This window comes from Mchenga conophoros, linkage group LG11, assembly GCF_057382185.1.
Source record: "Mchenga conophoros isolate Kocher_MC1m ecotype Shallow Benthic linkage group LG11, M_conophoros_male_GT1.1, whole genome shotgun sequence".
In the NCBI taxonomy this organism is placed as follows: Eukaryota; Metazoa; Chordata; class Actinopteri; order Cichliformes; family Cichlidae; genus Mchenga; species Mchenga conophoros.
In genome coordinates, this window is record NC_140536.1 from 29,167,994 (window position 1) to 29,194,475 (window position 26,482).

The 26,482-nt window shown below is 39.4% G+C and overlaps 3 protein-coding genes across 5 annotated transcripts in view; 2 read left to right on the forward strand and 1 right to left on the reverse strand.

Moving 5' to 3' along the window:
- Positions 1-14,017, forward strand: part of plekhg4b (pleckstrin homology domain containing, family G (with RhoGef domain) member 4B) — a 26,541-nt gene extending 12,524 nt beyond the window's left edge. The window contains exons 5-24 of one of the 2 annotated variants that reach the window (XM_085292301.1): positions 614-737; positions 1,159-1,252; positions 1,784-1,870; positions 2,096-2,212; positions 2,634-2,732; positions 2,935-3,077; positions 3,190-3,328; positions 3,422-3,544; positions 3,636-3,797; positions 3,931-4,799; positions 5,368-5,617; positions 5,893-5,982; positions 6,352-6,576; positions 6,750-6,920; positions 7,012-7,189; positions 7,310-7,426; positions 7,614-7,892; positions 8,315-8,541; positions 11,594-11,663; positions 13,682-14,017. In XM_085292301.1, coding sequence (XP_085148427.1) covers positions 614-737; positions 1,159-1,252; positions 1,784-1,870; positions 2,096-2,212; positions 2,634-2,732; positions 2,935-3,077; positions 3,190-3,328; positions 3,422-3,544; positions 3,636-3,797; positions 3,931-4,799; positions 5,368-5,617; positions 5,893-5,982; positions 6,352-6,576; positions 6,750-6,920; positions 7,012-7,189; positions 7,310-7,426; positions 7,614-7,892; positions 8,315-8,541; positions 11,594-11,638 — 3,539 coding nt within the window. In that variant the 3' untranslated portion in view covers positions 11,639-11,663; positions 13,682-14,017. The remainder of the gene's footprint in view (positions 1-613; positions 738-1,158; positions 1,253-1,783; positions 1,871-2,095; positions 2,213-2,633; positions 2,733-2,934; positions 3,078-3,189; positions 3,329-3,421; positions 3,545-3,635; positions 3,798-3,930; positions 4,800-5,367; positions 5,618-5,892; positions 5,983-6,351; positions 6,577-6,749; positions 6,921-7,011; positions 7,190-7,309; positions 7,427-7,613; positions 7,893-8,314; positions 8,542-11,593; positions 11,664-13,681) is intronic. The other variant, XM_085292302.1, reaches the window with a different exon arrangement.
- On the reverse strand, positions 14,013-21,436 carry LOC146564473 (uncharacterized). 2 transcript variants are annotated; one of them, XM_085292304.1, is made up of 6 exons: positions 21,312-21,436; positions 19,210-19,386; positions 15,124-15,243; positions 14,979-15,035; positions 14,768-14,875; positions 14,013-14,680 (listed from the first exon to the last, which is right to left on the reverse strand). In XM_085292304.1, exons 2-6 carry the CDS (start codon positions 19,372-19,374, stop codon positions 14,582-14,584), a joined length of 549 nt encoding a protein of 182 aa, XP_085148430.1. In that variant the 5' UTR covers positions 19,375-19,386; positions 21,312-21,436; the 3' UTR covers positions 14,013-14,581. The 2 variants fall into 2 exon arrangements, with proteins under 2 accessions (XP_085148430.1, XP_085148429.1); XM_085292303.1 differs by having other exon boundaries at positions 14,013-14,683.
- A 256-nt stretch (positions 21,437-21,692) lies between these two features.
- Positions 21,693-24,749, forward strand: LOC146564474 (uncharacterized). Its single transcript, XM_085290369.1, has 7 exons — positions 21,693-21,806; positions 21,881-22,046; positions 22,206-22,301; positions 22,420-22,476; positions 22,861-22,962; positions 23,067-23,183; positions 23,290-24,749. Exons 2-7 carry the CDS (start codon positions 21,885-21,887, stop codon positions 23,317-23,319), a joined length of 564 nt encoding a protein of 187 aa, XP_085146495.1. The 5' UTR covers positions 21,693-21,806; positions 21,881-21,884; the 3' UTR covers positions 23,320-24,749.
- Positions 24,750-26,482: the final 1,733 nt, after the last annotated feature.

A 26,482-nucleotide genomic window follows, 5' to 3' on the forward strand; every position in this document is an offset into this window, starting at 1 on the left:
ACCATGAAATAATTCCCGAAACATTCAGCTTTTTTTGAAATTGCAGTATTTATTGAACTTTCTAACTAATTAAGAAAAAAATGAATATCAATTTCCATATATGAGTTTTAACCTTGATCGTATTTGCTCATTTTTATCACATTTCTGATTTCCAACATTGCGCATCTTAAAAATGTGCACTTTATTTATGTTTTTTGGTGAAAATTATGATGTAATGTCTCAAAAATTAATAAAAAAAATGATGAAAGATATTTCACTTCTTTTCAATTCTGAAATCATTCAAAAATAAAATAACACACCTCCCCCCCAAAAAGCGAAGGTAATGGACCGAAACTTTTCTATTGATGCTAAAAAAGCAACAGCAATAGAAACTGAAACATCTACTAAATTATCTATCTAAGGGAGGCCTAGACAAAACCATTAAAAATGTGTGTTCTTATTATGTGAGTGATATTTCTCCTTGTTTTTTTTATCGAACTGGCATTTCCAAAACTTTTTTGCTCTAAAAAACATTAGTTTGTCATATCACTATGAAGCTTGAGCAGTTATATTTTTGGTGTGGGAAGAAAGTAGAGCTAAGTTCTGACCCCCATCTCTGCTTTCTCTCTACCAGGGACCAGAGACCGTAGTGGGAGAGCAGTGGTGCAGGTGTGCACAAGAGCTCCATTGTGGGCAAGTGAGATCTGCACCGTCCATGATCTGACGTGCTTACTTAGCTACTACTACTCAACTCTGCGGTAAGTCATGCATGCAGTATGCCGGTTTATTTTGTCTGGGTTAAAAATGACTTCTACACCTATCATTAACTTCTAAGGTGAACTCATCCAAGCTAGTGTTTTTAACACTTTTCCAGTTTTCTTTCCATTCCAGCTTTTATTTGGAGCTATAGAACAAAGAAGTCTTTCCATTAAGTATAGTTGAACATATTTTTTCATCCCTTATTAGATCTCTTATTAGACAACACAATGTGTTTGCTTTAAGGTCAACATCCATCCCCCCAAAATTGCTTAGAAAGTCTGAAACTTAACTTTAAGTGTCACTTCATCATCACAAAAATCTGTGTTTGTGTACAAATTTGTCAGGTGTCAAAATATTGTATCACATCATGCCATCATGTGTTTGACAGATGCTACAATAACTGTAATGCTTCGGTTTTAGGAAAGAAAGGCGTGATCAAGGTATAACTGTTGTAATAGACTGCAGAAGGCAGCAGCCTGTTCCAGCTCTGTTGTCATCGCTGTCTGAGTTTCAGGTGAGCCCACACTGGAAAACATGTAATTACCCTCCAACACACCCGGAGAGTTTTCAGGCCCTCTGCTGCCTCCTGCACTGTAATGTTATGTGTCTCTCTGTCAGAGATAAAATACTGCCTCATTCCTTACACATTTCCTTTTGTTCTGCCTCTCTGTCTCTGGCATAGTGCGGTTTTTCTTTTTAAGAGGCACACCTTAAACTTGTAGTGTGTGCACTTCCAAGACATTTTTCTGAAAAAGGCTGGCCTCAGGGCTTTCGCAGAGGAGCCTGTCCTTGCTTGTCTGCTTTTAACCACACGCTGGGAGCAGGCTGGCTGCAGCTGACTCGCAGGAGAGATATCATACTCTGATAATACATTTCTTCCTGATGTAAAGGTGATAATGCTGTAAACCTTGATACAAACATCCGAAGTCACTTTGAACGCACAGTACTTAGCTGTTCATAGCATAAGAACTATATGTTGTATTATAATCTATGTGCTTTAAGTGTATCTTAAATAAAACATGCTCATGTGGTGTTTTTTTTCTAGACTTTAATACCACATGCACTTTACTCAGTTCTGTTCCTGTCGGACAAAGAGGTAGCAAGCAAACCCGAGAGAGACATCAGTGTACAGGTAAAAATAGAATAAATGTGCAGTATTCATGTTGGTGAAGGCTAGGCCTAATTTTGTTTACACACTTGCAAGAATTCATTTCCGTTTGTTACAGGGATGATTTTTGAAAGTTTCTTATCTGATCTTATTACTGCAAGCCGTGATGACAGAGATTTTTTTAAGCTGCGCAGGAGACGTGCTGTGACTGAAATCTGGATGTTTGTTTATGTTTTTCTTTTTCTCCAGACAGAAACTGTGTCATCTTTGAAGGCCCTGCTGAAGTACATTGACCAAACCCAGCTCACACGAGACCTGGAGGGCACCTTCCACTACGATCACAACCACTGGATCCAGTTCAGACAGGTGAGTGTGACTAAGGCGACTGGAGTAGAGTGTAAACATGTATGTAATACCTTTTTTCCAGTTTCATGGTTAGATGCTTGATTTCATAATGAAAAAAGACACCCAGATTTACAGGGCAATGCACCTCTAAGCCAGATAAACATAGGAGAAGTTTGCTTTGAACTCTTACTAAGACATGACTAATGTAACCAAGGATTTTGCTGTCTAAAACAAATTATAGCTGAGTACTGAAAATAATGTAAAAGGGGAAAAAAAGTAAAGCGTTCTGGCAGAAAGCCCCAAAGGCAAACTTCCACCACCAGCAAGCCAGTTGAAACATGATCAGTTTCACATTTGGTAATATCGCTGTTTTGACACTGTAGGTGTTAACAGTCTCACTTCCCTTGCTTTCATTCTTCCTCTTGTCTTCTTTTACTTACAGAAAATCGAACCTTTTGCCGCCAGCTGTAGTGCGGCCATCACCTCCCTTCAGGAGTCTATTAGCTCACTGAGCGCCAGCAGCAACCTAAAGACCTCTAAGGTCAGAGCAAAGCCCTGCAAACAGTTTGGCCTGCTGATTTATGTGTCTCCACTCACACACAATAGATGTCTGCTGGCTTTTTTTTTTTTGTAGTAAAATGTTTACCAGTTTGTTTCATTCTTAGTTTCCAGGATATAAAAAAAAAAAAAAATCTACTGTGTAAATGTGACCATCCATTTACCCGTGTCCGTGTTTATGTCAGGAGGTGTCTGAGGTGTTAGAAAAGCAGAAGCATCTCATGAAGTGTGTACTAGATGACACCTGTCTAAACCGACTCCGTCTGGAGGGTGGAACTGTACTTGCCCGTATCAGGAAGGAAGAAGCCTGCGACAATGAAAACTACAGGTAGATCATGATAGGACGCAATGGTGCCCAATGGTCATAATGAGTAGTACCCATGATGATTAAAATAAACTTCCTGTAACCTGTCTGAATATTGTTTTTCATTTTTTTTCAGGGACACTGTCGACATGTTAAACGCACTCTACAATCAAGTAGATGAAGAAGTTCATAAGCTTGTGATCCTTTCAAACAAGTCACAGAAACAGTTAGACAGCTTGCTGGAGGCGCACAGGTTTGAGGAGCAAACTCAGCAGGTGACTTTTACATTAAATACCATATTCCCACCTGCTCTGCAGAGCTTTTCTTTTCTTTTTTTTAGTAATTGACAATTCCTTTCTCTTTTTCAGATCAAACTTTGGTTCAGTGTCGCGGGAGAGAAGCAGCTTGCGCCTTTGGAATCATTAACTCTGTCTGCAGCCAAAATAAAGGAGATGAGAGAGAGCTTGAGCCAATTTCTGGAGGAATCAGTGGTAAAGATACCTCAACTTTTACGTGAACTGATTATGTTATATTTAACTTTTAGAAAGGATTCAGTGCTAAATTTATCTTTTTTGCTCACAGAACCAGCAGAGACGTGGCCTGCAGCTGGTCAAAGAGTCTCCAGAGGCCCTTCCAGAGGTTCTTTTCGACTTTAAACAACATCTGGGTTCCATTTTGAGCAGAGTTGAGCAAAGGAAGGCGAAGCTAGATATCCTAGCCAACCTGTATGAGTTCTATGATTCGGTAAGTAAAATTCATGCAAAATGATACCACATTTTAATTGATGACCTTTCTTAAAAGATTGAACACTGAATGGTTTGTATTTAGCCATATTGTGTATATCTAACATATTTAAACCACCTTTTTACACCTGTAGGCAAACCAGTGGATGGACCACTGTCAGGATTACTTCCATCAACTGAGTATGGCCAGCCCAGGGGGAAGATTTTCGCCCTCTGTGGTGCAGGTCCTACAGGATTACTGCACTGAAGCATCCAAATTCTCCATGGAAAACTTCAGCACGCTTAATGACATGGTGCTTTCACTGGAGTCTCCTGAGCAGCTGCAGCAGTGGAACGCCGTGTGGCACAAATGTAAACAGACCAAGCAGCAGCTGGAAGAGACTTTGGCTCGAGCCATGGCAGCAGCTCAGGACTCCACAGCTGCCGATACGGATTCTCTGAAGCCTGCAGAAGTTCAGATCATCACTCCAGAGCAGCGTGGAGCTAATGGATGTGTGCGTTTACCTGGACCAATTAAGCCATTAAATTTTGAGGACAACAAAAATCTCTCTGTCAGGCCTTTTTCCAAGAGTCCCACAAGTTCAATCTCCTCTTCATCACACTTCACTTTCTCCCCCGACAGCGAGAGCAAACTGAGACAGAGCCCACCCATGTTTGATGACACAGACAGCGACTGCACTATCGACTCGATCGTCTCCTGCCGCTCCGAGCCCATCTACTCTGGAGCCTCCCGGGTGCGCAAGCAACCCATGAAGAAGATCATGAAGAAGACCATGAGCCATGAGCTATCCCCGAGAGACAGCACCCACTCGGATGTCAGTCACATTCACGGATATACAGGCGTCTACATTAAGGGTTTGGAGGTGACCAATAACGTGTCTGCAGAGAAGAAGCTGCAGAGACCTGATGTGATGAGCCCCACGCTAGGCCGCAGCCGCAGCATGTCTACGCCCTGCAGGATCCATACCAGGCGCAGCGATGGAGATGGAAAGAAACAGAGCAGGTGAGGAATTAATCAGTTATATCAAGAATACGCTGGGATAGAATCTGATGAGTACGTAGTTATAAACAACACGTTTATGATATTTTTGTAAGAGATGGAAAAAAATACCACACAAACTAACATTTTCATGATAAACTACACCAGCCTCAGGCCTGTTAAGCCAGTCATGTGAAGTTTTTAAAAAGCCTTCAAATTCTCATATTAACTGCTTTAAACCTGCCTTATACTTTCTTGGAACCGACCTGTTAAAAAGTAGTGTGTAGTTTTCAGGTGATTACTAGGCTTTAATGACAGTCTTGTGGTATTACTTTAATGGTGTTACAGTCAGTTATTGTCAGATTAGTCATAGACTTGCGTACCTGCGAATATTACAGGTAAAAACAAACCAGACCAGCCAAAATATTCAACTTTTTATATTATGAAATGAAGGCGAACAAATCTAACCCTCAGATTTGGAGTTTTTTAACTGTTTTTTTTTGGGAAACTCTCTGTCAAACAATCAAAATTGTCCACATTATCATCCCTGTTGTTCTCAGTCTTAACCCTGATGCGTCCTTCTGTTCAACAGTAAAGTGCAGCACATCATGGACGAAATGATTTCCACAGAGAGGGAGTACGTTCGCTCACTCAGCTACATCATTGAGCACTATTTCCCCGAAATGGAGCGCCTCGATTTGCCTCAGGACCTGCGGGGGAAACGGAGCATCATTTTTGGGAATGTGGAGAAACTGTGGGACTTCCACAGCCAGTATTTCTTAAAAGAGCTGGAGGCGTGCACCCAATCCCCGCTGTCCATCAGTAGCTGTTTTCTGCGGCATGTGAGTATCCTTACACTTAATTTGAAACAGCTTTCAGGTCTCGTTGCTTCATCGAGATGTGTTGCTGTATAGTTACTAGCTTAGTTTGTCATGTAGTGATTGTTTCATTATCCCACACTGGTCCATTATTGCTTGTGTGCTCATGTACTCAGCAACAAAATGAAAGTACCTGGTGAATTTACAGTCTCTGAATCATTCGGCACGCTTTGTGAATCATTCTGACATGTCAGCATACATTTTGCTGTAGTGTTGTAACTTGTTAATGTTGTGTGCAGGAGGATCAGTTTGGAATGTATGCTCTGTACAGCAAAAATAAGCCGCAGTCCGACGCTTTGCTCAGCAGCCACGGGAACGAATTCTTTAAGGTGCGTGTAGAATCTCTTACTTTGGTTACATTCCTCACACAGTGACTGGATACAGGCTGCAAAACAACCTTTCAACCTCTCTGATTATAGACAGGTTTACGAGAAAATGACCCTACTGCTTACTGAACTTATTCATTCATGTGTCTCAGTTTCTATTTTAGGTGTTTCTTTTTAATCCGGCATCCAGTAAATTAAGCATAATTAGGTGTTAAAACAGGACATAATTTAGGGCATATGTAGTTTGTAATCATCAATCCCTCATGATGTCTGCTTTTGTAAGGATATCACAAACCCACGAATGAAGTGATGGCAGTTCTTTTTTTAAATCCAGGCAGTATCTAAAAGTGTAATGATGATTTCTTCCTCCAGAATAAGCAGATGGAGCTCGGGGATAAGATGGACCTGGCATCCTACTTGCTGAAGCCCATTCAGAGGATGAGTAAATATGCACTGTTGCTCAAAGACCTGATAAAAGAGTGCAGCCAGTCCCAGGAGCAGGAGCTGAGTGACCTTCGCACTGCAGAAGAGATGGTCAAGTTTCAGCTCCGCCATGGGAACGATCTGTTGGCTATGGACGCCATTCGAGGATGTGATGTAAGTTATAGGCAGGCACAGATATGAAACAGAGATACTCAAACTTAGGTCATCAAAGCTATTTTTGCTGGAGTTCATTGTGTTAAATGCGATACAGTAGAATAAGGTCAGACTCCCACCAGGAATCGCATTGTTCTCGCTGATGTGTGCAAGCAGCCATGTTTCCTCTCCAGGTGAATCTGAAAGAACAGGGTCAACTCCGCTGCCAGGATGAGTTCATGGTCTGGTGTGGTCGCAGGAAATACCTCCGCCAAGTCTTCTTGTTTGAAGACCTCATCCTCTTCAGTAAGACCAGGAAGATAGAGGGAGGATATGACATTTACATCTACAAACAGTCTTTCAAAGTAAGAATTTATTGTTTGAGGAGGATTTATTTTGTCTGGACTGCTTTTAGAGTAGAGCTTTACTTTTATATTCTTATTGTTTTCTGTATAGACAGCAGAGATAGGCATGACCGAAAATGTCGGTGACAGCGGCCTACGCTTTGAGATCTGGTTCCGTCGGAGGAAGTCACAAGACACGTTTATACTCCAAGCCAGCTCTGCAGAGGTCAAGGCGGTGTGGACAACTATTATTGGGAAGATTCTGTGGAGGCAGGCGCTCAGAAACAGAGGTCTGTTTCTGTGACAGACTGTGCACTTTGACACAAACTCTTAAATACATCATACAAAACAAATAAGGTGACACACACGAACATTTAGTCATTGGAGATATTTTTGTGTTGGGATTGTAGAGCTGCGCATGCTGGAGATGGTGTCTATGGGAATTGGAAGCAAACCGTTCATGGACATCAAGCCAAGTGACGCAGCTATCAGTGACAGAGCCATTGAGTATACCATGAAGGGGGCAGGTGAGCTGACTTTGGGAACTAAATATTCTTTTTCTTTCTAATGGAATATCTGTGTTTGCTATTTGCGTCATAATCAGTACAATTAATGCATTAATCTTTCTGAAGGTGTGATAACAAATAAAGTACCACAACATTGGTTTTCATTGTTGCTTATCTAACAGCTCACTTCACTTCTCTCTAACGCCAGAGTCGAGGACGAGAGCGTCCATCGCAGTGTCCTCATTTGAACACGTGGCCTCGTTCAAGAGGCCTCACTCCACCATCTCCAACAGCAGCACCTCCTCCTCCAGCAGCCAGTCGTCCTCCTCCCTGCTGGGCTCCCTCAATCTCCACCTGTACTCCTCACCCTCTCACCCGCACACACTTTCGCACCCAGCAGGCAGCGTTCCCTCCTTTACCCAGTGGCCCTATGACTGCATAGAGGAAGATGAGCTGGAGCAGGACACCGTGAGCCAGCCCTCCATGAGTGAGTGACCAGATGTGCATTCGCCGGTTTTGTTTTGTTTGTTCACAGTTTCTCAAGTGTGAACCTTATCCAATCTAATCACAGAGCACAGAACAGAGCAAACTTTGGTAATTTGCACTTCAAACTAACCCAAAATTATTACACAAAACTGCATTGCATGATAAACAATAGAACAAATAAGTAGACATGTAAATAAAACATGCAGTTAGGTGTCGTGTTTGCTGCTACCACAAGGAGTCACCAAAGTCACAAATTCCTACACATAAAATGTGTAAATAAATGTCTTTTTGAACACTTTAATAACGTGCAAATGACAGAAAATTTTAAACTCAAGCTGTGAATGAAGGGAACAGAGTCCTGTCTTGCTGATCTTGTATTGCTTTATTTATATATCTAATTTTTCTCCACGCTTTCTGTGACAGTCATTGAGAGCTCTGAGACATCCTCTCAGTGTACATCCAGTGAAAGTGTGACAGGACTGAATACGCTCGCCGTACCCGGGCACACCAACGTCACCATGGAATCTTACAACAACAATGAGTCCTCTTCTTTCCTCTGCTCCACCACACCTCCATCCTCCATAGCAGAGCCCTCGATTTTCCAGAAAGATGAAGACCTCCAGCCCCAAGGCACCAAGTTTATCACAGCAGTGAGTGTTTGATTTCCGTCATTGTTATTGTTATATATGTAAAAGAAAACTGAGGCTGTATTGTTGCAGCCATCACATTTTTTCATACTTTACCTCTGCCTAGCTTCACTTCTTCCCTTCTCCTATGATAATTTTCATGTTACAGCTTTCTAAGAAGTTGTCATTTAACTTTGGCACATTGTTCCCTATTTGTGGTTCATATGTGCCTCTTTGATTCTGTGTAGCAGTCTGGAAAGCAGAAAAGACCAAGACAAAACACGCTCAGTTGCCACTCAGTTAAGGTTTTTGTGGAAACCTTTTTTTTAAAAGTGTTAAATTGTATGTGTGGTCATTGTGGTTAGTGTTAGCAGTTTCCACTGTTATTCAACTGCATCATTTGTTTCTGACAGTCATTTTCCATTCAGTTAATAAACGCAGGTGGGCTAAATAATACAACATCTCTTTGTACAACATATATAACAGGTCACCACAAACAAACCAAAACTAATCAACAGGACTTTTCAGTCCAAGTGACATTTCCTGAAACCCCTTTCAGACATGCACTCCCTCCCAGCAACGTGCTGATCTTTGAACATGTCGGCTTCGTTTCTGAATTCATCTGTCACGCATTTTCGCCGTTCTTAATCTGGAAGCGTGATCTTTCTCTCTTTCTAAGCCCGAGCGTGAGAGGCAGGTGCAGCTGCTGCAGCACGCAGTCTTTTCTAAGGAATCGTAAATACACAGATGATGCCCGCGAGCGCGAGACAACTAAACGATCCAAAGTGTGATGACAGTTCGACAGACTCATTTGGACATTAGTGGCAAAAATTGCATAAATAAGGCTGTAATTTGATGAAGCGAGCAACGTTTGTAAAGCATTTTGAACATTTTCTGCAAAGAAACTGCATGACTGTCTGGATTGGCTGCAGCTATATGTGCCTGTTATTGTAGTTTATAGTTTTTAAGATAAAACAGCTGAGGCAGAAATGAGCAGTTATTTACATCTACGCTCATGTTATTCTAAAATGTCTCTCTGAAATCTTTTTTTTTGCAAACAGCAACAACATTAGGATTGGAAAGAACAGCTGTTCAAAAAACAGTTTAAAAACTGTTGAACAAGAAATATAAAACTACTTTTTAAAGAAACTTCAAGCTGGAAACATAATTTACTTATTTTACTCATTTTAATTTACATAATACTGCACTTCACATAAAGCAGGCCGTCCATCATCTGCAAACCTTTTAAGGTCTTTTCTTGAAAATATATATGTTTTCATCACGTTATCTACACCTGGATCTTTAGCTACGAAGCGCACACTCCTTATTAGACAGCTATACTAATGAAGCAGAGTGTCCTGTAAAGGGGAACTGGTTATTTAAATGTTATTTTTAAGGTGGATGTCTTGAAGCAGAAGTACAGTGAGGCAAAAAAGTATTTAGTCAGCCACCGATTGTGCAAGTTCCCCCACTTAAAATGATGACAGAGGTCAGTAATTTGCACCAGAGGTACACTTCAACTGTGAGAGACAGAATGTGAAAAAAAAATCCATGAATTCACATGGTAGGATTTGTAAAGAATTTATTCGTAAATTAGGGTGGAAAATAAGTATTTGGTCACCTCAAACAAGGAAAATCTCTGGCTCTCACAGACCTGTAACGTCTTCTGTAAGAAGCTTTTCTGTCCCCCACTCGTTACCTGTATGAATGGCACCTGTTTGAACTCATCATCTGTATAAAAGACACCTGTCCACAGCCTCAAACAGTCAGACTCCAAACTCCGCCATGGCCAAGACCAAAGAGCTTTCGAAGGACACCAGGAAAAGTATTGTAGACCTGCACCAGACTGGGAAGAGTGAATCTACAATAGGCAAGCAGCTTGGTGTGAAAAAATCAACTGTGGGAGCAATCATCAGAAAATGGAAGACATACAAGACCACTGATAATCTCCCACGATCTGGGGCTCCACGCAAGATCTCATCCCGTGGGGTCAAAATGATCATGAGAACGGTGAGCAAAGATCCCAGAACCACACGGGGGGACCTGGTGAATGACCTGCAGAGAGCTGGGACCAAAGTAACAAAGGTCACCATCAGTAACACACTACAACGGCAGGGAATCAAATCCCGCAGTGCCAGACGTGTTCCGCTGCTGAAGCCAGTGCATGTCCAGGCCCGTCTGAAGTTTGCCAGAGAGCACATGGATGATACAGCAGAGGATTGGGAGAATGTCATGTGGTCAGATGAAACCAAAGTAGAACTTTTTGGTATAAACTCAACTCGTCGTGTTTGGAGGAAGAAGAATACTGAGTTGCATCCCAAGAACACCATACGTACTGTGAAGCATGGGGGTGGAAACATCATGCTATGGGGCTGTTTTTCTGCCAAGGGGACAGGACGACTGATCCGTGTTAAGGACAGAATGAATGGGGCCATGTATCGTGAGATTTTGAGCCAAAACCTCCTTCCATCAGTGAGAACTTTGAAGATGAAACGAGGCTGGGTCTTCCAACATGACAATGATCCAAAACACACCGCCTGGGTAACAAAGGAGTGGCTCCGTAAGAAGCATTTGAAAGTCCTGGAGTGGCCTAGCCAGTCTCCAGACCTCAACCCCATAGAAAATCTGTGGTGGGAGTTGAAAGTCCGTGTTGCTCGGCGACAGCCCCAAAACATCACTGCTCTCGAGAAGATCTGCATGGAGGAATGGGCCAAAATACCAGCTACTGTGTGTGCAAACCTGGTAAAGACCTATAGTAAACGTTTGACCTCTGTTATTGCCAACAAAGGTTATGTTACAAAGTATTGAGTTGTATTTTTGTTATTGACCAAATACTTATTTTCCACCCTGATTTACGAATAAATTCTTTACAAATCCTACCATGTGGATTCATGGATTTTTTTTTCACATTCTGTCTCTCACAGTTGAAGTGTACCTCTGGTGCAAATTACTGACCTCTGTCATCATTTTAGGTGGGGGAACTTGCACAATCGGTGGCTGACTAAATACTTTTTTGCCCCACTGTAGTTGCTTCTATAGTTTCACTCACTACTTTTTGCTCTTTTGTTTTTACCAGAGCAAGACCTCTCATATAGCAGTAGGCCTGTCTACATTGGTCTGACTCAGAGCTGAGGGGTTTTAGCTCAGTAAGTAACCGATGTCACAGGGGTGGACATCTGTAATGTTCCCTTCACAACCTCATTAACAACTGTGAGGATGTAGCCGTGGCCTGAATACTAATATGTGTGAAAAAAAAAATTCTTTTGTGTTGTGTGCTGCGTGGGAGTTTGTCCTGATGGGTTTAGTGGGCTGTCCTTCTGATGGGTGGTTTGGCTCTTTTTCATGTTTCTCTACCTTTTTTGGCATGAGGGTGAAGCGAGTATCATAATAAAAACACGTGTTGTTGAGATTGTGCATGCTTGAACACATGCATGTTATGTTTTAAGAGTGATTTTTTTTTTGTATAGTATCTGTGTGAGTTTTGCGTTTTTAAGAATCTTGCTGTTTTTTAGCTCAAAAAGTGGAAGAAATTTTATTTTTTTTTAAAACAAGGCATTTATAAAATAGCCAGTGCAGCTGGCAGTATTAACGTGTAGACGTAATATATTTTTATTTTTAAAAAAAAGACACCATAGGCTCTTTAAATTCTAAGATAATCTTGTCCTTAGTGGCTCTAAAGGTTATTTAAATGACACGCTATCGATGTTTATGTAACACCAAACTAAGCAAAATGCAGAAGCAGCGTGTGAAGAATTAAGTATGAAGAGCGTAAGTAACAGCCAGGCGCTGTTGAGCAAGCGTGAGAACCTCGATCAAAGAAAAAGTCTGGGAATTCTGCAGGTTTGGAGCATTCAGGTGTAGGAAGGGTTTCAGGGTCATTTTCCAGACAATTTAAAGTAATTCTTTACAAACTAGAGAACCTTTTATTCTCAAATGTAACACTCAAGACATTTGCCAAACGTTCCCAGCAAATTGCTGCGGTCGGACCGTTCGATACGCAGAGCTACATCTCAGACGCTACACATGTCACTTCACATGTTAAGTGTGTGACAGTATAATTAGAAAGAGGGTGAAACTGGAGATGTTTGGCAGTTATGAACAGCACCATGTTTGGTAAAAAGCAAACACAGCATATCACCACAAACACCTCAAAACACCTCAAAACTGTCAAGCGCGGAGGAGGAGGAGTGATGATTTGGGGCCTGTTTTTCAAACACAGAACCTGGGCACCTTGCAATCACAGAGTTGACCGTGAACTTTTCTTTATACAAAAGTATTCTAGCATCAAATGTGAGGCCACCTCTCCAACAGCTAAAGCTTGGCCCAAATTACAGAGTACAGCAGAATCATGGTTCTGCCGTCCAGTCAACGTCCAGTTCTTGAAGTTAAGAGCGCAGCAGATAAGCAAATACAAACCTCAGTAACGTGAAACACTGTAGTAATAAAGACCAAAGTTTCTTCACAGTTGTGTGAGAAAATGATAAGGTCACACAGAAAACCATAACTTCCAGTTACTGTTGCTAAAAGTGGTTATACAGCCTCCTGAATTGTGCACCGTACTTCGTTTTTTACACGCTGCTTCTGCATTTTGACTGCATAGATAATAACACAGTTTATTTATTTATATCTTTTAAAAGCTGGTAAGAACTGGGTGTCCTGATAGGTAAAAGCTTTTTATGATCCCTCTACCTTTAAGCATATTAAAGGTATGCGTTGTGACAAATAAATAAATCACTCATGTACTTTCTGTCCAACTTTAATACATTTAATAAACATTACAGGTTAAAAAAAAAAAATTGAATGTTTTTGCTTTAAGTGCCACACAAATAAAACATTTAGTAAAGAAAAAGCTGGCATCTTTATTTCAACTGCTGAAGGTTGTGTTGTTTTGGTCGTTTTTTTAGACAGTGCACAGTTTTGCTCACCTTCCTGATGTTGTGTGAAACCCTGATGCCTTAAAATCACTAAGCATTTTACAGTTGACAGGTGTTCATCTAGCATGCGATGTGGTTTTGCTTTATTAAAAGGTGTATTGGGAGTGTTTTCTTAACTGACATGCTTAATGCTGCATGTTTACTCAACTTAAACCTTTCTGATTGCATCATATTAAAAAAAGTATTTTTTACACGTCTTTTAACATTTTTCGTTTTGCATTTCTTTGCAGCTTTGAGGTCTGCAGGAGGCAGCAGCTTGTATGTCACGGCGAGGAGACGGGAAAAATAAGCGGATTAAAGCTTCACAGCACTACAACTTTAATGACTAAAATGCAACTTATTACATGACATTTCGTTACAATACTGTAAATGTATAACTGACACATAATATACGCTGTCGTGATGGTACGTCAGAGGTCTGTACATTTTTTTTGTAAGCTAGCCATGTGTTTATACTGTAGATGTATTTTACAAAACAAAACATAGCTGACCAATCCCGACAATGTTGTACTGTCGCACTTCTCTTGCAGTCAGTCCTTGTACAGAAGATTAAAATGTTTTAAACACGTGGTTGTATTTGTTGTTACACTGGGGGAAGCTGTTCTTTTACATACAAAAGTCTTCAAAGTTGAGCAAAACGCTCAGTGCGTGAAAACATCTCAAAAGTGTGAGTGCACGCAAAAACATGCAACCGATATTTCCACTGATAAAAAAGTATGAGTGTAAAAACCACACACAGAGGGACCCTTGCAAATATACAGAAGTGAACTAAGAGACTCAGCACTACCGTTAAACAAAGAGATGCAGGGGCTGAGTAGAAAAAAGGTGGTTTTTCCTGCACATGAGAGAAGCTGAAACTCGTTTACCACAAGTCCTGTGTTCTCAGTCCGAGTCAGTCTTTACACACAGACCACAGCCCAGGCTGTGCAGCGGGGGTTTGTACTCCAGTATAGACAATTGAGACAAAACTGAAAGCCACACTCAGACTATAGAAAACACTAAAGGTTTGCATCACTTAACTTCTTTTAAGCATAAATATATTGTTCCCTATTCCTCTTCATTCAAACACTTTATTTACAGAATAGTATTATTTATCCTCACTTTCTTCTCAGTAAATTTCATCAGTTTGATTATTTGTTTTTTGCACGTTTCTCTTTGGAGAACCAGAAGCAGAGGACTGCAGAGAGGGAAACTTCAAGCCCCAGTACACAAAGCTCCAGTATCTCCATCTGCTAGAAACAAATAAAAACATTACATTTCTTTTACAAAATTATAAAGGAACAGTTTTGTTTTGTCATATTTATAACGTGTCTTACCCTCAGATGATCTTCATTTTGTGGATCCCACTTGGCCAGGTCGACGCTTATCAGAAGAACTGCAAGAAAGGCCACAATAATGCAGCCGCCGTTTACTGTGAGGCACACCTGTAAAAAAACAACAACAAAAACACAGTATTCTTTAAACTAATGATCACATTCACCATCTGTAGCTGTATTATCTGTCAGACTTGTGCTGGGTTTTACTCACACTAAGCAATGCTGGGTATTTGAACAACAGGTTGGAAACAATTCCGGCGATTATGAACTGCAAAGGAGGAAAATAGAGTTTAGAAAGTACCAGAAATTAGTCTTCTCTACTTAGTACGTAATTTTCTGTTTGAGCAGAGACGTACCAGCGAGCCGCTCAGTTGGGAAACTCTGAACAGAGAGAAAAGCGACTCATGGATCTCCTGGGTTGCTGCAAAAACTATTCCCACTCCGATGCTGAGGAGGCCACTCACCATCTGCAAAGACTGAAGGAGCAACAGAGACATCAAATTATTAATATTTACATGGCATTAAGATCAACAGTCTTTTTTTAAGATTTATTTTCGGCCTTTCTAAGAAGGAATGAAATGCGTGAAAGTGCCTGGGGTTTAATTGAATTGAGGCCCTTGCAGAAGCATTTAGGTCAACTGTATTTCGCATTAGGAAGCATTCTGTAGTGAGTTCTCAAGCATGGATCACATCATAGACGAAGTCTGAATTCTTGATTTCTTCATTGTCACCTTTAAAGGCTTCTTATTGACACAGACTTGTGGCCGTGGCCTGGAGGTAGTAGAGGAAAGTGATTAAGCCAACAAGCTGTGGTAACACATTTCTGTTTATCAGATGGACTGCATGTGAAAAGACAGAGATATTGTAGAACCTGGACTTATTTTTATTCATGCATTTAGCGAGTTCATGGTTTTATTGGTCGGCCTATTTGAGATTACACTGTGCTGTGGGGGGCTTGTGAGCCTAACATAAGAGGGATGCATTCACCTGTTATATAAAGCTCAGAAAGATAAGGATCGCTTCATGACAAATGCAGTTATTTGAAAAAGATTTTTCACAGTCGGCTAATTTTTCACAGCAGTTTCTTTTTCACACCCCATGATTCAACAGCTTCTAGAGCCACTTTTAGCAGCAATAACTTCAAGTTCCTGTATGTATGTATAGTTTATCAGTCTCTCACACTGGTGGGGAAGAATTGTGCCTCACTCTTCTTTACAAAAGCTTTAGGTTCATTGAGGTTTGTGGGCATTCATTTATATACAGCTCTTGCCACAGCCAGGGCATTTCAATTAGAGTTGTGGTCTGGATTTTCATTGGGCTATTGCACCATCTTGATTATCTTCTTTTTGGGGTTGTTTTTTCAGCTTTTCTACTGGCTGAGGGGTTTTAGCTTTTCAGCAAAACTGTTGCTGTTGGACAGATGACCTCATGTTTGTCTCTAAAATAATTTGATATATAAAGGAGTTTACAGTCACCTCAATGAGTGTAAAGTCCCCAGGTCCTGTAGCTGCAAAAATAAGCACAAATCATCACACCTCCACCCTCTATGTTTGACAGTTCGTATGGGGTGTTTCTGTTAACTCATTCACTGCCATTGACGTCTATAGACGTCAATTACGTTTTTCAATGGGAGGGGCTAGAATACAACCTCGGGCAGCTTGTCAGTGAATTTTATTTTTTCATATATTTGTAAATAAATTGTTTTGATAAAACATAACCTTTCTCAGTGTTATTTCTGTTTTATAGAAGTGAAAAACTATTTTATATGTTAGAGGTGTCACAAAGCAAGAAATATTAGTGTCAAAGGCACTTTTCTGCTTGAAATGTATTTTTCACAAAAAGCTCGTTTTCTCCCTTTTTTGGTCAAAACAGGCATTTTTGGTGGAACCCACCTCTCTTCTACAGCTGATTACGAAGGAATGGAAAATGGTAGAAACAAGCTTTTTTTTTTTGGATGAAAGAAGAGTGTCTGTTCTTCATTTTGGTAGGTTCAGCATTTATATGATCATAACACACAGTTTTCTGTGGCTCTTCAAAAATGAGTAAAAATGCTCAAAAACCCTGGCAGTGGGGAGTTACCTGATTTGAAAATGGCTGGCAGTGAATGAGTTAATATGCTGCGTTTTTGTTTTTTTTTGGGGGGGGGGGGGGGTTTGCCAAACATGCTGCTGTGCATTTTGTCAAACATCTCTGCTTTGGTCTCACATGCCCAAAAGATTCCAGAAGTCTTGTAGCTTGCTTCAGATCCAATTTTGCAAACCTAAACTGTGCAGCCGTGTTCTTTCTAGGGAGAAGATTCTTTCTTTTGGCACGTTTTCCAAACAAGTTATTCAATTTAGGCTTTTTTAAAACTGTACGGTCATAAACATTTAACATTTAACACGCTAACTGAGGCCTGTAGAGCCTGAGATGTGGCTCTTGGGTTTTTTGCAATTTCTCTGAGCGTTGCACAGTTTGACCTAGGAGTGAATTTGCTGAGACCTCCAGTCCGGGGAGGATTACATGCACCGGACTGCTCCACACCAACAAACTGACAAAACGTCAGCTTTTATTCAGGTCCCATGAAAAGTTTCATTTTCACATGATCATATACGAAAAGAAACATCATTATCCCATGCACGCCTGGGTGCAACAATATTACTTTACAAATGAAAACTATTGTGCTCACATGATAAGTGCCCTGGACAGAAAACGGCATTGTGCTGTGGACAGCTATGAGAAACATTTACAAAACATTGTTTATGGTCTTCTGAAAAGCTCGCTAACAGCGGTTTGATGATTTTAGCCACTGTTATATTCGACACATACAAGTGTTTGGGTGTATGGGTAAATGATAAGCTTTTTATAATGTGCACATTGCTAATCTTTCCAGGAAGCTCAGAGCGAAGGTTTTTATTTGATGAATCAAAATTACTTTACAGTTTCTTCTAAGAAAAAATGGGTGCAAGCAACTTTTCTTTCTATGATTTATTATAGTATAGATGTACTATTTATTATAGTATAGATTTATAGATAGTATAGATATAGTATAGTATAGATGTACTGTACTGCTCGCCACCTCCTCAGGTATACAGATTCTTGTTTCAGCGTACCACACTTCTCTACAATTTATTGCAAAGTCTCCGAATCGCATTCTCTATGGTAGGTAACGATACTGGGTAAACTCCCAGTTTGTACTTTGTACCCATCTCTGTCCAAGTACCAATAGTTACCAGCTATGTGCCACTAACATTTGCTATTAGATGTGCCGAGGGTTTTGACAGACCTGGTGAAAGCTGTGTTTTCGTACTACGTACTGTGGCATGGACTAGTTTGCAGAAAGGGTTAAACTTTGACGCGTATATCTATTGTTGAATTATAGGAAACAGTTAATGAGATGTGGATGACCTTTTTTTCATGTGGTTGTGGTGGATATTAGTATATTGTTTGTTATACTGTAGATTTTGTATTTTATGATGCGTATGTTGTATTTTATACAATAAAATAAAAACATTTTGTATGATCCCATCTCTCTTGTAAATTGGATGGATTGACAGTATCTCGGTGGCTGGTAAAATACAGGTAACTTAATAAATCCTAGACACATTCACACAGCAACAGGACAGATCAATCTCAGATCCTCTTACAATAACCCTTTTTTATTCATGAATTCCTAAAGAGAACATTCTTAATTAATTTTAATGTGGAAAACTGTTCTTATGCATGATAATCAGTTACTGTAGGTCATTACTCTAAAGAGCTAATAAACATGCCTACATAAGCAAATGAAGGCAAAGAAGTTGATTATGAGCAATTGTTCGATGGTATTAATATTAAATAAATAAGTTTGTGAACTTTATTATCTATCCTTTAGTTTTAAAAGCAATTGTGCACACTTTTTACCAATTAGCACATTATAAAGGGTTATATGAAACAGTTTTTATACATGAAGCAACAAAAACACCGAGCATTTCCTGTTGCTACTGCCCACATCTGCTCAGAGTGCTCTTGTTATTTTGGGTAGGTCTACACATCATATGTGCTTTGCATGAACATTCATAAATGTTTTTAAACATGAAATTAAAAAGTAAGAAATAAAAATTCCCCTGTGGATGTCTATGCAACGTTTGAAAAAAGGATTCATACATTTAGGTGTGAGAAAATAAAACAGCTTTGGTCCTTGCTTTTTTTTCTCGATGTGCAACATACAAAGTGTGAAGCATATTCTTAAATAGCAGACAAAACAAAACAAATCCAATGTGAGAGGTTATGCAGGTCATTAAATTTTGGGCATTTATGAGAGCTTATAGGGTTTAATGACTGCTCATATCTTTGTTGACAAAGTAGTTTGTATTATTGTATTTTCTCCTTTTGCTGGTATTAGCAACCATCAGCGTGCAATCGCTCTGTGGCACATCACTCAAATTCACACTTCACAAAGACTGTTGTTTGAGTCCTCTTACCCCCAACACAGCTGGATGTTTCTGCATCAGATCGTGCAGTGGCCCTTTCTTGTCTGGTATCATTTCAGAGGCCTGATAATAACGCACTACTGGCTGCTCCCTCTGTCCACCTCTGTGGCAATCGTCCTCATCATGGATGTCCATATCAACATCAGCGCAGGCCATGGTGCTTCTGGTCTGGAGAGATAATTGTTTTCATTATCATCCATCCATCCATTTGCTCCCGCTTATCCTTTTCAGGGTCGCGGGGCATAATTAAATCATTGTTAGCTAATTGTTAACTTGTGTATGTTGTGTGGTGCTTTTTTTATATGGTGCAACTACTGCAAAGGCCTTGAGAACAGCTACATGGTATTTTTTTAAATATAATACTGTAATGTAACCGTGCATGTAAAAGATCCAGCAATCCCTTTTGTCCTCTGCAGAGGGCATAACTATGAGAATACACTTTATGCACTCTGTATGAGCCCTACTGTGTGGTCAAGAAGACATCCTGGACTTTCTATTGATAACACATTTGTGGGGCCTGGCTAACAAGAGCACATGGACTTTCTTTTCAAAATAACAGGAATGGCAGCTTCCACGTTTTATAGTATAGTATAGTATAGTATTCTTTGATAAAGGGCTTACAATTTCTAGAGAAGGAAAAGCCTTGTTTCACACAGACACACCAGCTTTTGATTTATATAATTCATACTAGAAGTGCATTAAGCTTTACCTCTCCTGTCTTCATCAATTCAGTTTCAACCAGAGAATTATTTTTAACATGAAAAATGAAAACAGAACAACATTGCTCATAACCACAGCTGGCGCTGATTATATCAGACGGAAAATAGGTAACTAGGTTTTAGAAAAAAAAATGTCAGCACATACCAGACCAGAGGGAGGTGCTCATCTCCAAAGGCAACATTAAAACCGAAAATACTCTTCAACATATCTGTGTTCACGCATGACTCAAATTTAGTGATTCCTAGTAGTATATATAGGTCAAGACAGATTAGGCTTCCATCAAAGTGACAGAAAATAATTAGGTCCTGAGGTCCTGACCACAACGCTGAGACCACCGAAGGATGAGTCCCTTCACAGGTCGGTGTCCTGTACGGCCGCTGAGAAACACAATCCCACAACTTCCGAGTCCTAACTTACACAATGCTTCCTATCCATAATAGAGTGTCATCATTTTGCTCCTGTTCAGGGCCCTCAAAACCCTTCAATCTGGCCTCCTCCACCTCATCTCCTGACAGCACTGAGTCCGACTCCCCTTCTACAGGTCCTAGTAAGATCCTTTCTCGCTCAGTCCTCTGTAATGCCATCCGTGATCATTGTTAAACCCAGGTTTAGGGGAGTATTTACATGCACAGAATGGAAAAAACGTTTGACTATGAGGAGTTCTTTGTTATAATAACAGTATTCCAGGATTTAACAGTTTTAATATTAATGAAATAGAAAGAAATGCACAGAAAAATGGAAGAATATCATTACATCACATCAGCCTGCGAGCAAACAAGACCTGATGTCCACTACAAGGGACGGATGATAACACATATGAAAGAAATGTTGCCGTAATGTTTACTTCAACCACAATACTTAAATTATCTGAAAAAAACCTTTCAGCAGGATTTTAAAAAGTAAGAACGAAGGTTTCCTTGAACTTTTTCTAACACCGTGAGGTGATTATTTATAGTTATTGTGCTGCATTCAGGAGACAGTTGCATATACTATTGCTACTTCTTTGCCATATATGGTGGATACAACACACGATACTGTTTTACTGAATTTGTTTCAAGAGACAGCAAGAAAATTCAAAAGTGAAAGATATTATGTGTTAGATTTATAGCCGTTTAAAGAGTCACACATTTACAGGCCAAAAAACGACAAAAAATAATGTTAGTTATCATCAAACCGAGTGAGAGTAAAAACGACAAAAAGTGGATTGTGACAGCAGCTGTAATCCACATAGGCTTTAATGATTTTTAAAATTATTTTTTTCTAACATGAAAAATCAAATCTACAAATATATACAGATGGATGTGCACAAATGCAAATATATATATTTTAGCAACGATTTTTTTCAGTGTAGTAGAGAAGATCGAGAGTCTTACCCCGTTGGGCTTGAGCAGTCTCTAATTCACAGTCTGCATCTGTCTCGCTCATGAGTCTTTCTCTTTAGGCATGAATTCAACTTCCCTGCAGCTCACAGATGAGGTCATCGTGCCCTTCAACTTCCTCCCTCTGAAAAAAAAAAATCTGCCATAATAATTTCCTCAAGTTTCCGTGCCTCACTAACATATGTTCTATCAAGTGTTTTATTCTTATTCCTAAACATGATTTGTGAAGGATTTTTTAAAAACAATGTTCATTGAAATATTAGATTTTACGTTAGGTCAGCTTTAAATCTTGGCCGAAGTTTGCATGCAAGCCTTTTGTGGGTGTGAAAGAAGGGGGATGGGAGGTGTGCATGTGTGTTTGTGGCGTGGGGGGGGATTTCAGAAACAAAGACAACTGATGCGTCAGGTCATTTCCTTGTCAAACTCAAAGAAGAGCCAAAGAAGAGAAATTCAAGTCTGAATCAACTTCAGAGGAGAAGAAGAAAAAAGGTATTGCGTGTTTTGCAGAGATCACCTCAGCAACTGCTACAAGGTGCTTAAAAGAGTTTTCATCTCGTTCACAGGAGAATGAGGAAGACATTCGTATGTGATGAATCAATGATCATCACCATTCCAATTGGAAGTCTCAGGGATCTCCGAGATGGTCAGCTGATGCCAGAGAAATTCCACTGTGTCTTCAGAGACTCCTACAAGGTCTTTGTTATTAAGGGGAAACCTACACCTATGGGAGTAAGTTTAAACTTCCTTCTAAGCGGATGGAAAGGCAGGCGGCCGTGCATTAAATAAGTGTAAAGAAATAATTTGCATTTTATCCAAATAATTCCCTGCTTGTTTATACATTATGCACACTATTTTCTGCTTATTAGTATGATTTCTCTTTTTTATCAGGCAGCTCAAGCCATCGCTGGTGTGTTTCTTTTCACACTTGGACTGGTTCAAAAAAACAGTCCAAGCGTGCTCCTCTACACTCTACCGAGTATTCTGGTAAAAACAAACAAAAATGCTTTGTTTTGGGGGGATTTAAGCAAATTGCTAAAACTTTTTGTTATTTGGAAAGAATTTTTTTCATGCTTTCAACAATTTATGTGTATTATTATTGCAGTTTGTGGTCTGTGGTATGCTGTCCTTTGCTGCAGGAAAATTTCCAAACATGCATGTGGTGAGTAATTTGATTTAAAATTAAGGTTTTGTTTTCATGTGAAATTACTTTTCATAGAAAAAAAAATTTCTGCTGATTACATACAATTTGGCATAAAAATTATGACATAACAGTGACTATTGCCTTGATCAGGGGAAAAAATATATTATTATGCATGTATTAATTATCATTACTTCATTATGTCAGGAAACAGTTTTTATGGTTTTACACAGATGCGTTGAGTTATAGATATGTAACATTCACTTGAACCTGAACGGAGAGCTTCTTTAAAAAGTTCTTCTTTCGAACTCAGACTGTTGTCCTAAATGGGGAACACGCTAAACCCACATTGGTAGCACTGGTGCGGTTGATGCTTCTAATGAAATGTGTTTTTTAATCTTTCAGACAAAGTTGTCGTTCTCTCTGAACATTATCAGCTTCTTCTGGTCAGTTGCAGCATTTTCTCTCGCCTTGGTCTTCTTTCCTTATCATCCTACCGATGCCAAGGTAAGCTGCGGCTTACAGTCACTCTCGTTTTGTTTGGTTTGCTTTTTCTTTTTAATTCCAAGTTAAGTTGAACTACTTCGACCTGCTTTTGATTTGCTTTACAGGTGGCTCAAGGAATCAGCGTGCTGATAATGACCCTGCTAGTTGTTGAAAATTTGATTGCCATATTCTTGATCTACTGGTTGAGCAAAGCTGTGTGCAGAGAACATTTCAACACTTTGGTATGTCTTTTTTTTTTTTACATACTCCAAGATAGTTGTAGCAAAAACAAGATATTTTATAAATAATAATAATAATAATAATAATCTTCATCATTTTTCTCTGCAGCCCACCGTACTGCTGAAACAGGGAGACTGAATTTTAGTGACAGATGGAAACCCGCGAACGACCTACATTTAACTTTCCTGTCAGTATCATATGCTCCTCAGCATGCAACAAACAACGACTGTGAAAGCCTGTATTTGTCATGCACTGCTGCTCAAGTATAACTTGTATGTATTATTTTTCTTTTTGAATAGTCACAAGTTGCAACCCCTGTTTACTTCTGGATCATATGAAAGCAGCGGCCACATCTGTATTCAGTAAAAAAAGAAAAAAGTGTGTTTGTAAGCTGTCTTTGATTTTTGCAAAAAGGTAAACGTACAGTAGTTGTTTTTTTAATGAGATGCAAACCATAATTCTGAACATTAATAATTTTTTAACAAGAATATTCGTGGAGAAACATAATACAGGTGTGAGCTCGGTGCCGCTGGACTCCAGTGCTTGTCATCAACTCCTAGTTTGATTTTACGTCTCTGACTTTTACGATAACACAGAGATTTTTGCTCCCCGGATCCTTGAGCAGACGAGCTGACAGAATTCCTCAAACTTTCCTGAAATTTAAACTTTCAAAAAATCTCAGTATTTGTATTTTTAGCCATTTGTAAACACTGATTTAACTGCTTGCTGTTTAATGCATTTTAGCATTATATGTTTTTTATGGTGTTTGTGAATCAGCACATAGTTATACTTTTAAATAAACAGTTCTCTGTGTGTTTTGCTCTGTATCCTGTGTAAATGTATTACTACCCCGATACAACATGCACAAAAGAATCCGAGAAGCAAGGGTTATTTTATGTTTGCTACAAAGTAGAAAATAAGTGAAGCATGCAATGCAGTCTGTAAGATGTAATAGTTTTAATGGGAACAAATAATTTATATGTGTAAATATAATTATAATAACTGATTATTGATAGCAATTTAAAGATATATAGTGTATAAAGAAACATAAAGTAAGAACAAGGTATTTGGATATATTGTGTGTAAAGAACTTTTTATTGTTCTGCGCGATCCTAAAATCTTGTAAAAAATCAGCTGCCTTTGCAGCTGTTTTCTGCTGTTTATGAAAAATGACACAGACACTCGTCAGTAAAATAAAGCAACTGAGCAGATTTATTTACTTTTAAGGTGTTTGTACTTTCATCACGTATTCAGTAACTGTTGATCTTTAGGGCCGCAGATGGAGGGGCGCTTTTTGTTATTTTGTGCAGATAGTGTGAACGTTTCGAGAGGAAGTCTTTCTTTTTTTTCGCTTTCTTTTCACTGTAAAGCACTTTGGTTTTAAATGTGCTTTATAAATAAATTTTTGTGTGTTACTTGATTTTGTGTCAATATCTGCTTTGGACTTGCGCGTATTTAAGAAGGAAATAATGTGTTTTATTTTCCGCCCCACTTTCTCAGATCACAGGTAATTATTACTTTAAAAACCTAAAATGATGAAACAAAGGTCACCGAATATGACAAATAGCTTGTTTTAGAACTGATTTTAGGATTTAGTGACTTCTAAGATCTGGTATATATGTAACATAACACAGCTATATAATGGCGTGCTTGTAGGTGAGGTCCTTGGGCAGAGGACACTTATCTGATCCTGAAATGAGGTCAGCACTTTCTTAAGATGCACATCAATCAGAACATTTCCTGGTTTCACTTGATTTCACTTGATCTTTGCTACTGTTGTGTATTTTCACTTTTATTTTAAATTGCTTTTATTGCACGGGCCCCTTTTTCTTCAACAAACTTGCTTTGCTGCTTGTGTACTGAGATAATAATCAGTCACTGTATTGCTTTACAGTAAGTTTAGACGCAATAGTATTTTCCCATGTATTGAACTTTGCAATGTAAGTTTAGAAAAGTGTGTTTTAAACACAGAGTGCATTCATACAGCACTTTTATGTATGCCTAAGTGCTTTGACTAACGTTTACATTTTGATGGAGGCATCTGGGGGAACTCAGTGTTCAGCATTGCCCAGGGATACTTTGACACATGGTGATCTACTGATGTTCTGATTGGTAGATGACCGCTCTACCACCTTAATCACAGCCGCCCATGGAATAATAATAGCTTATTTTACTGTTAGTAAATTTATGTTTGTGAGATCGGGTGTGATCTATGGTTTGGATACAGACAAAAAAATGAGGCCCTCCCTGTCTGTCAGCTTTGGTAGTGTTACATTTACACTATTTAATAATAATATATAAAAATAATACAAAGAAACTGACTAACAAGACAAGCCTATAGAGAGTTTATAGAACTTCTCGTGGCAAAGCTAATGTGTTTGACACAACAATGCATGCAACACCGTGATTCAATCTTATAAAGCTGCTGGACAGGAAAGGCTGGAAAACAAAAGAACAACAACAAAAAACAGTCACGAAGCCAAGTTGGAGTTGGCAGAGCTGAAGATGCTTAGGGAGTGACCAGAATGGGCAGGATTTAAAATGAGTACGTCAGAGCTGAGGTTGAGCACTTTGGAGAAAAATTAGAGAGCCAAGGCTGAGATAGTTTGGACATGTGCAGAGCCGGGATATTAGCTATACTGGGCAAAGTATGCTGAAACATGGAGCTTCCAGGCAGGAGAAAAATGGGATAAAGACCACAGAGAAGATTCATCGATGTACTGAAGGAGGTCATGCTGTGACGTGACAGACGAAGAAGATTGGGATGGCAGTAGATGATGACCCTTAAAGGTAGCAGTCGAAGGAAAGAGATTGTTATACGATTAATTTAGCGGCTGCAGTATATAAAATTTATATAATCATGTCTAGACTGCTCATCTTCCATAAAGTAAATAAAAACATATCCTGATATCTAATGATTTACTTTCATACTTTAAGCACTTTTTGCACATTTCATTTAAATATTTTTACTTAGGTAAAATATGAAAAGTATTTGTTTTAAGTGCGAGTACTTCTTTTACCTCAGATGAAAGGCTGTATAAAGCAGCGGTCCCCAAGCCCCGTGAGTCGTTTGGTACCGGGCCACGAGAGTTGAGGCTCAGGTGTGAAAAATATGGTTTTCAGGGTTTTTAATCGGTTTTTAAGCGTTATTTTGTTATCGTTTTTATCGTTAACTCGGTTTTCCTGGGTCTTTTCACGTGTGTTATGAATAAATCTCCTTTTTTTTCGGTACCGGTACTAGTTTTATTTTGTTGTATTTATCCGCGACACCCTAAAGGCCGGTCCGTGAAAATATTGTCGG

Coding starts and splice junctions, on each gene's coding strand:
- LOC146564473 (XM_085292303.1), bottom strand. CDS start 19,374: ATGGCCTGCGCTGATGTTGATATGGACATCCATGATGAGGACGATTGC. Junction 14,876..14,978: donor AATACCCAGCATTGCTTAGT/GTGAGTAAAACC, acceptor GTTTTTTTACAG/GTGTGCCTCACAGTAAACGG. Junction 14,684..14,767: donor AAAATGAAGATCATCTGAGG/GTAAGACACGTT, acceptor ATTTGTTTCTAG/CAGATGGAGATACTGGAGCT.
- LOC146564474 (XM_085290369.1), top strand. CDS start 21,885: ATGAGGAAGACATTCGTATGTGATGAATCAATGATCATCACCATTCCA. Junction 22,047..22,205: donor GGAAACCTACACCTATGGGA/GTAAGTTTAAAC, acceptor CTTTTTTATCAG/GCAGCTCAAGCCATCGCTGG. Junction 22,477..22,860: donor AATTTCCAAACATGCATGTG/GTGAGTAATTTG, acceptor TTAATCTTTCAG/ACAAAGTTGTCGTTCTCTCT.